This window comes from Octodon degus, unplaced genomic scaffold (genome assembly GCF_000260255.1).
Source record: "Octodon degus isolate 3935 unplaced genomic scaffold, OctDeg1.0 scaffold00010, whole genome shotgun sequence".
Lineage (NCBI taxonomy): Eukaryota > Metazoa > Chordata > Mammalia > Rodentia > Octodontidae > Octodon > Octodon degus.
In genome coordinates, this window is record NW_004524586.1 from 1,832,306 (window position 1) to 1,842,351 (window position 10,046).

The 10,046-nt window shown below is 38.0% G+C and overlaps 1 protein-coding gene across 2 annotated transcripts in view; it reads right to left on the reverse strand.

Annotated features, from left to right (window-relative positions):
- Noc3l (NOC3 like DNA replication regulator) overlaps positions 1 to 10,046 on the reverse strand; it is a 38,628-nt gene that overhangs the window by 10,050 nt on the left and 18,532 nt on the right. For both annotated transcript variants that reach the window (XM_023709120.1, XM_004625488.2), the window contains 3 exons: positions 2,471 to 2,602; positions 473 to 553; positions 58 to 158 (listed from right to left, as the gene is read on the reverse strand). In XM_023709120.1, coding sequence (XP_023564888.1) covers positions 58 to 158; positions 473 to 553; positions 2,471 to 2,602 — 314 coding nt within the window. The remainder of the gene's footprint in view (positions 1 to 57; positions 159 to 472; positions 554 to 2,470; positions 2,603 to 10,046) is intronic.

A 10,046-nucleotide genomic window follows, 5' to 3' on the forward strand; every position in this document is an offset into this window, starting at 1 on the left:
ACTTTGATTTATCTATTTAGAAAAAATCTGAAAGGTTTCAACCTACACAGCCCTTACTTGGCAAGACCTTCTAAAACTGCAGGCAGGAGAGGCGACCTCTGAGCTTTCTTCAATATTCTGAAGTAGGTCACAAACACAATATTCAAAGTCTCCGTGTGCTGGCAGAGGAAACAGACAGGTCACTGCAGGATCATCTGACGTGCTTTCCCCAAACTGAAGTATGACTTCCAAAGCTAAATCTTGTTTCCTTCCCTTCCCTCCCCACAATTCAATCTTTAGAATTTAGAAACAGTATGAAGATATGCATCTGATGATTAAAACTAGTGGAGATCACACATCAGCTTCTTACACATCACAAAATCACTGAAGCATCATGAAAAAAAATCAAAATTATATACCCACAAGCTGAAACAATAAATGTGTTAAATTCACTCAACATTTAGAAGGCATAACAGAATGTGCAACTGCCTACCAGCTTCAGCTTTTTCTCAGTACTCTCTGAAGCTTCTGCCTCTCGCAGCTCTCGCTCTAGTTTTTCTTCTGCTTTCTTCCACTGAAAACAAGAAAGAGTATGTAAGAGTATGTACCTCTAACTAAAAAGAGCAGAAAGAAAATGTCAACATTAAAAGACACATAAAACAAGACCACATAGTCTATGAATATAAATATAAACATGGATAAGATACATATCCAAAATCTAATTTATAAAGATGGCTGCCTTTTGGGAAAACAGAAGAACAAGATTAGAGAGTAAAACAGGAAATTCCTACGTTTACCTCAATGCTTCCTTCTTGCAAAAAAAAAAAAAAAAAAACCTACTAACATTTGCCCACTTTCTTATGAATGTATGTTGGTGGTACATAATGATTACCTTCATGATGAGGCACTGGCACATGTACGTTACTCACCTTAATTCTTATGTCCCTCGCTCATTCTAAATAGTAGGTACGTGGGGTATGCTAGCATTTTCTAAAATTTCCATTAAATTTGTTTTAGAAAAGTGCTGAGCCCAAAAATAATTTCTAGTGCTAACAATCCCCCACAGGCTTCAGCCTACACAGCCCTCACACGGCTGAGCCGACCATCATAGGCAGTGCTTGCGCTCTCTCAATCTCTCTCTATAAAGTAACCACTGTCCTCCCACTTTCTAATGCTGGAAGAGCAGCAAACAATGGTCGCCAAGCTGCCTGCCAGTGGCGACAGGGAACTGACCTAGGAAGTTTCTTCCCCTCAAGGTAAATTAGGAGGTACAGTGTTTTTACGGGGTCTTTGTTACCACCCAACCCCCACAACAGCTATTTATGTGCTACAGCAAACTTATTTTCAGTATTTATAGTATCCCAATATATTTATCTTCATTTACCATTATTAGTTATCACTTATAATTATTGGTTTTATTTTGATACTTCTATGTTTTCATAATTCATCACACCAATTTAAAGATGGAAATCCCTGAAAATTACTTTCATTTTCACAATCCATTTCCTAGCCTTAACGGTTTAGAAATAGTTTGAGACATGATAAGTGAGGACAAAGTGCTTTACACACATGTGTAACGACCCTGTAAGGTATTATTAGCCTTATTCCTTTAAAAATAAAAAAAAGTTTCCGAAGTCTCAGTAAGTAACAAGAGACTGGAACCTCAACCTAGAATTAACAAGAGGCCACAGCTCTAACCAATCACAAGCATCGCACTGCTCTCCCCTTCCCAGAAGCGCTATCTGCTCTACTAGGAAACATCTGCAAATCCCGACGACTGCACGCTGATCAAAAAGCCCAAAGGATAAAAGCCCCCACGGAAAAGCAGCTCTCCACACATTATTCTCATTGCCAATAGCTGTCAGTTCAAACTGACTTAACAAAACATTTCTTTGTTGTAAGTAGGAGAAAGAAACTCTCACTACTAAATTTCAAAAATGCCATTTCATTCATTTCTTATCCTTCTGGGACAGTCTCGCTAAGCGCCCATACGGGCCTGCACTAGGCTCAGGTGCCCCGCCTCGGCCTCCCACACGGCGTGCACACCGCCACGTCTGCCACCCAGATGTCCAATTCGTATCTGCATGTTAACTGTGACTTACTTCCGCCTAGACGAAGACTTTAATGAAAGAAAACAATAAAACAACATATTTAAATGAAACTTTTTTTTTGCAGTACCGGGGATTGAACTCAGGACCCTGCATTTGCCAGGTAAGCACTTATTCTACTGAGTTATCTCCCTGGCCCTTAATGAAACAATTTAAATTTTTTTTTTTTTACATTTATTTATGTGTGTGTGTGTGTGTGTGTGTGTGTGTGGCCAGCTCAGCCCACCAGGGGGCAGGGCTAGCTGGCATGTGGTGCTGGGGGATTGAATCGCGGTCCCTGTGCTTTGCCAAGCTTGTTCCAAGTAGGTGCTTTAGACCACTGAGCCATCTCACCAGCCCCTAATGAAACAATTTAAATAAAAAGGAAATAAATCAAACCAAACCTTTCTCTGCATCCTTGATAGAGTTTTTCTTTTTTCCTTAAAAGTCATGAACTTTTTTGGTTTATTGATGTCCTCTGTGTCTTTTTTCACTTCTACTTCTTTGATTCTTAGACACAAAAATGTTTTCAACATCTAATATTGAAAAAATTAAGAAAACACACTATTTACACTGCCTTCAAAACTACTTAGAAAAGTAAGCATTTAACAAGGTTGTTTCCTTCATTAATGCAAAAACATTATGAAACATCTTTTACCACATTTTACACAAAGTTCTATCTTTCCGCTCATCCTACGCAGTTATTTGTATCTATGAAGGCCAGTTAGCACGTGACAAAACATACAAACTCTGAAGCCATGACCTGCTTGGCAGCTGAGACTATGAGGAATAAACAGGACACAGCTGGAGCAGTGGGGCAGGAGGGGGTGTAAGCTGCTGCCAAGCGAGCTGCACGCTGCAGAGCGGTTCACGCACAGCCAGCGACACCCCTCTTGATCTGCTTCTGACAATCGCACAGCACAAGCACTACTCCTAAGTTAGAGACAAGTTATTTTAGTTTAAATCAGGGGTTCCCCAACTGTAGCAAGGATCAAAATCACCCAAAAGATACGCTGCAACACAAATCGCTGGGCCCCTTCCCCAAACTTTCTGATTTAGCAGGTCTGCAGTGGAAGCTTGGGGTTTATATTTTTAATTTCCCCCAGGTGACGCTGGTCTAAGGATCAAAATAGAAACTATTAAAAACAACCAAAGGTAAAGTAACCTGAAGCATTTGAGGTATTAGATCCATTTTTAATATTTTTTATGGTATTCCATGCACTCAAGAACTAACACTCAACAAAGAAAAAGAACTCCAAGTTAACAGATGTCTTGCTGAGGGGACTGGGCATGTAGCTATGCGGTAGTGCACCTGTCTAGCATGCAGGAGGCTACTGTTCAATCTCCAGCACCACACCCACACCCACCCACACCCACACCCACACACACACACACGATACAGTTTCATGTGTAATACAGTTTCATGTGTAAGTCATACTATGTAGGACAACTATGAGAACCAAATTCTCAATGAAGATGGTAAATATTTTCTCTTACTTGAGCCTAAAATACAGTGTCAACTGAAATCATCCATTTTAAGAAAAAAGATGTGCCAGCCCTGCCCCTGGGATGCGCTGAGCCGGCAGACTAGGCGTGGTGGTGAGAGCCTGTAATCCCAGCTCTTGGAAGGCTGAAAACAGGAGGATCACTACGAGTCTGAACTGTGTAGTGAGACCCTGGAGAACCCTGTACTAAATACATTAAAAAAAAAAAAGAATAAGGAAAAAAAAAGAATGAAAGAAAAAGAAAAAGAAAAGAAAAAGAGGAATGGGGTGGGAGATACCAGGAATCAAATTTAGGACCTTATGCTTGCCAAGTAGGCACTGCAATGCTGAGATGTATCCCTGGCCCAAAAAAAAAAAAAAAAAAAAAAGAAAAGAAAAGAAAAGAAATTTGATAGCAAATAAAGATTATGAAATAAGGAAATAAAACACCCATGTAAAAAAACAAAACACTTTACTAAAACTATAGAACTAAAAATAAACTTAATAAAAAGGCATGGAGGCAAATGCCTACAAACCCAAGGCTCTGGGGGGCTAAAGGAGGAGGGCTGAAAGTTCAAGCCCACCCTGGGCAATGAAATGAGACCCTGTTTAAAATAAAAATTTTGAAAGAGCTAGGTAGGGATGCGAGTTCAGTGTGGATCTCCTGGGTTCAATCCCCAGTACCACAAGAACATACATACAAGTCCAAACACAGAAAACTGTAAAACTTCACTTAGGAACAAAAGTTATCCTAAATCACAAGATGTATTCTTGAACACACACAAAAAAATCTGTAAATACTTTAATCCTCCTACGCTAATCAATACATTAAACCAATCCTAATCAGGTTCTCTGTGTGGAGCACTGCAGGAAAGGTAATAAAAACTGGCTGTAAATTCTATCTAGAGTAATACACAAAAATTAGAATATTCTAAGTCAGACATGGTGATGCAGGCCTGTAAATCCAGCACTCAGGAGGCTGAGGCAGGAGGACCACCACAAGTTCAATGTCAGTCTGGATGAGACAGTGAGTTCAAGGCCAGCCTGAACTATAAAGACCCTGACTCTAAAAAATAAAAGCAACAAAAAAAAGAATATTTTGGAGGAGGAACAATGGTGCACAGTTTTTATCAAGTACACTCATTTCAATCAGTATTTAATTACCTACAATCACAGTCTAATTTATTTTACTGGGAATTGAACTCACAACCTCGCACCTGCCAGGCAGGCACTGTGCCAATGAGCTATATGTCCAGTCCCTAACAGCATAATATTTGAAGGGGACTAACTGAATCAACAGAATGAAACTTAATAAAACTGTGTATAGAAATTCAGTATGTATTAAACGCAGTATTTTAAATAAAGCAAGGAAAATGTTGAAATAATTGTCCATTTCACACACACACACACACACACACACACATATACATATATAAATGTGTATAAAAGATGTAAAATAGTTTAAGTATATTAAAAAAACCCACAAAATTAAAACTACTCTGGCAAGAAATAATCTGTAACTCTTTAAGACTGAGGTGCTCAGTGCATAAAAAAAAAAAAAGAAAGAAAAAAAAAACGCTTATATCTAAAGTTCAATAGCAAATATAGTAGCAGTGTAACCCCCCCAAAAAACCCTCAATCTACACAATAAAAAGATTTAAAATCCTTAATATGTGGTACCAGTTCCACAATTTACTTTCTTATTCTTGTACCTCTATGACCTAGACCAGTGTCTAACACATAGCAAACATTCACTGAATAGATTATTTTAAAAATTATTAAAGAAAAATACTTGATAAGAAAAGCTGACACAGGCACAAATAAATACAAACAGGTAAAAAATTCAAATGATCAATGAACATATAAAAGGAATCAAAATCTTACTAACATCTACAAAGAAATACATTGTATATATCTTTTCACCTACCAGACTAACAAAGATTAAACAGTAATACTTTAAGAAAAAAAAGAGTAACACTGGCACTGAGTAAGTAGTGAGGAAATGATATTACTGAAAATTTAATTACTACTTAATAATAATACCAGTAGACACTTAATCAATCACTAAAGGCCTTAGCTTCCAACGCACAGGAACGGAGCTTCTGATGCTGCCAGGCCAAACCTGTAAGAACTGAGGAGGACTCTGAGTGGCCGGTGGGATGCAGGAGAGCTGTGATGTGAGGGTCCCCCCAAGCAGGTGTGGAGCTTTGCTGGAGCCACTCAAGAACACTGGCGGACTCTGGGCACCCTGCAGGACTCTGTCTGAGTGATTAGTGAGAGCTTCAAAAATGGCAAAACACAGAAGCAAAAGGCAATCTCAATCCTCTAGCCCAGGGCCAGGAATATAGCTCAGTGGCACAGCGACTGCCTGGCAAGCCTAAGGTCCTGAGTTCAATTCCTGGTGCAAAAAAAAGAAAAAAGTTACAGACTTAAGAATTTGGCAATCACACACCTGAAATCTTTGAAATGATAGCAACTCAAGTGAAGAAATAAGTCCATCAGGCTACAGAAGAAAAGACCAGAAAGAATCACTCAGGTCCAAAAAGAAATGACAACAATCAGGAAGGAATAGCTCAACACAGTTAAAAACATAGATTTAAAAAAATAGGGGCCAGGGAGATGGCTCAGTGGAATAAGCACTTCCCTGGCAAGTGCAAGGGCCTGAGTTCAATCCCTGGTTCCGCAAAAAAAAAAAAAAATAAATAAATAATAAATAAATAAATAAAATAGAAGAGAATAGAAAAATGATGGAAAACAGTGAATGAACAATACAGGAAAGAATTAGAATGCATGAAACAGATCCAAACAGATATTCAGGAAATTAAGAACTCCCCTGAAAGCAGGCAAAACCACTTGAATGAAACTAAAGATGGACTCATATAACCCAAAAAACTTATTTCACACCTCGAAGACACCGGGGCAGCCAAAACCAGTTAAAACAAGGAATTAGAAAATTACAATTCAGCAGTTAGAAGAGATGCTAAGAAAAATAATATAAGAATAGTAGGTGTCAATGAAGCACTTAGAGACAGCACAAATGATATAAAAGGCTATTTGCAGAAGTACTATCAGAAAATTTTTCAAACATAAGAAAAGAACTTGACATACAGATTAAGCAAGGCATACAGACCTCCACACAGCCATAATCACAATAAATCTACATCTAGACACAATAATCAAGGTCTCAGAAATTCCACAAAAGAATAGAATAATATTAAAAGCTTCTAAAAAGAAACAGATCACCTACCGTGGAAAGCCCATCAAAATCACAGCAGATTTCTTAACACAAACCATCAAATATCCATCAAGAAGACTGTACAGTGAAGTATTTCAGGTCCTGAAAGAAAATAACTTCCAACCCAGATTGATATCCTGCAAAACTATCAAATTCAACAGGAAAATAAGATCTTTCCATGACAAAGAACTGAAGAAATTCATGACCACCAAACCAACCCTACTAAGAGTACTGATAGATACTAGAAAGAGACAAAAGTGACCACAGCTTCAACAACAACAGAAAAGAACCACCAAACAGAGCAAGTAATTATAAAGAGGGGAAAAGTATGGAATCTATAGCAAGAAAATAACATGACGAAGATAAGCCAATATGTATCAGTTATAACCATCAATGTAAAACTGCCTCAATTCACCAATCAAAAGAAACAGACTAGCAGAGTGGATTAAGAAACAAAATCCAACAATATGCGGCAAATAAGAAACACATTTAACTCAGAAGGAAATACACAGACTAAAAGTCAAAGGATTGGAAAAAATCCTCCATGCCACAAGAAATCAGGAACAGGTGTGGTAGCTATCCTGGTTGCTGACAACATCAATTTCAAATCAAAAATCATTCAAAAAGATAAAGATCACTAAATACTTGTTAAGGGAAAACTGCAGGGGAAAAGATAATTATAAATACATATGCACCCTAAGTAAGGCCACTAACCCACATAAGACAAATTTTAATAGATATGAAAAGTCAAAAGAGCAATAATACAATAGTAATAGGGGATTTTAACATGCCACTGTCACAAAGAGGTAGATCAACTAGGCAAAAATCAGCAAAGAAATAACAGAACTAAACCAAACTTGTGAAGAAATTGACTTCGTAGACCTTTACAGTGTTTCACCCAGCAATAAGAGAATACACACTCTTCTCAGCTGCACACAGGACATTCTCCAAAATAGACTATATACTAGCACACAGAAAATACGAGGGAATTGAAATTATCTTATGCTGTGTATTCAAAGTGGTTGGGATAGATATATAGTTACATTCTGTTAATGAATAGAATGATTTGTTCTAATGGTGTTTGTAAATAGGATCACAAGTCCGCATCTTGTTTTTTTTTAATTTATTTATTTATTTGTGTGTGAGTGTGTGTGTGTGTGTGTGTGTGTGGCCTGCTCAGCCCACCAGGGGGCGGGGCTGGCTGGCATGTGGTGCTGGGGGATTGAACCGCAGTCCCTGTGCTTTGCTAAGCTTGTTCTAAGTAGGTGCTTTAGACCACTGAGCCATCTCAAGTGCCCCAACAAGTCCGCATCTTGTACAGCAATTAACCACTAAGAAGAATATATGCAGTGTATTATTTGTTGAAAAATAAAAACAAAAAAAATAAATAAAATAAAAAAAAGAAATTATCTTATGTATACTATCTGACCACAATGCAATAAAACTGGAAATTATTGACAAAAGGAATTACAGAAACACCATAAACACATGGAAATTAAATAGCATCCTCCAAAACAACCTGTGGGTCACACATGAAATTAAAGAAGAAATTAAAAAATATTTACAATCAGAAGGAAATGCAAATACAACCGACTGAAAGCTGTGGGATGCAACGAAAGCTGTCTTAAGAGAAAAATTTAGAGCAGTACATTCTCACATTAGGAAAATAGAACAAGCTCAAATAAAGGCTCTTATGCTGCACCTCAAGCTCCTAGAAAAACAAGAGCAAGTCAAGACCAAAGCCCAAAAAAGGCACGAAATTATAAAGATTAGAGCAGAAATGAATGCATTGGAGATGAAGAAATCAATACAAAGAATAAATAAATCAAAGTATTGGCTCTCTGAAAGAATAAAATTGATAAACCTCTAGCCAACCTAAACAAAAAAAGGAAGAAAAACCCAAATTCATGCTAAAATTACTGAAAAGAGAGAAATCACTACAGATACTACAGAAATTTAGATCATCAATACTTCCAAAACCTTTACTCTCACAAAATGAAAAGCACATGGGGCCGGGGAGATGGCCCAGTGGAATAAGCACCTCCCTAGCAAGAGCAAGGGTCTGAGTTTAATCCCCGGTTCCGCCAAAAAAAAAAAAAAAAAAAAAAAAAAAAAAAAAAACAGAAGAAATACAGTTCCCTAGATATATGTGAAATGCCAAAGCTGAGTCAAGAAGATACACAAACTCTCAATGACCCAATAACAACAAAATTGAAAATGTAATAAAAACCTACCAACAAAGGAAAGCCCAGGTCCCAATGGATTCATAGCAGAATTCTACAAGAAATTTAGAGAAGGTTTAGTGCCAACTTTTCTCAAACTCTTCAATGAAAATGAAAAGGATGCAATTCTCCCCCAAATTCAATATTAGTGGCAAGTATTAGTCTGATTACAAAAGCAGAGCAAGACCCAAGTAAAACAGAGAACTATAGGCCAATCTCCCTAATAAACACAGATGCAAAATAACTGAATAAAATGCTAACAAACAGAATCCAGCAAATAACAAGATTATACATCATGGACCAGCGAGATAACTTGCTTAGGCAAGCACAGGAACCAAGGTTCAATCCCTGGCACCACATGTTGTACCGACCCTGCCCCAGGCCTGCTGAGCCTGCCACTGACACCAGGAATCCCGGCACTGGGGAGGATCACCATGAGTCCAAGCTGCGTAGTGAGAGCCTACACCAAATACATCAAAAAGAAGAGGAGGAGGAGGAGCAGAAGGATGACGATGATGATGATGACGATGACAACAACAATGACATTATGACCAACTGCTATGATGCAGGAATGGTTCAATGTACGCAATTCAGTAAGTGTAATATACATCAACAGAACCAGGAGCAAAAACCACATGATCATTCCAATAGATGCAGAAAAAGCTTTGACAAAGTCCAACATCCATTCATGATAAAAACCCTACAGAGAATTGGGATAATTTATAATTCAACCTGATGTAAGCCATCTATGAAAAACCAACAGCCAACATCCTACTAAATGGGTAAAAACTGCCTTCATTTTAAAATCAAGAACAAGACAAGGATGTCTTCTGTTTCCAGTGCTATTCAATATAGTTCTGGAAACATTAGCCAGAGCAATGAGACAAGAGAGAAATAAAAAGAATAGGACTGGAAAAGAGGAAGTGAAATTACCATTATCTGGGCTGGTGAGATGGCTCAGTGGTCTAAAGCACCTACTTAGAACAAGCTTAGCAAAGCACAGGGACCACGGTTCAATCCCCCAGCACCACATGCCAGC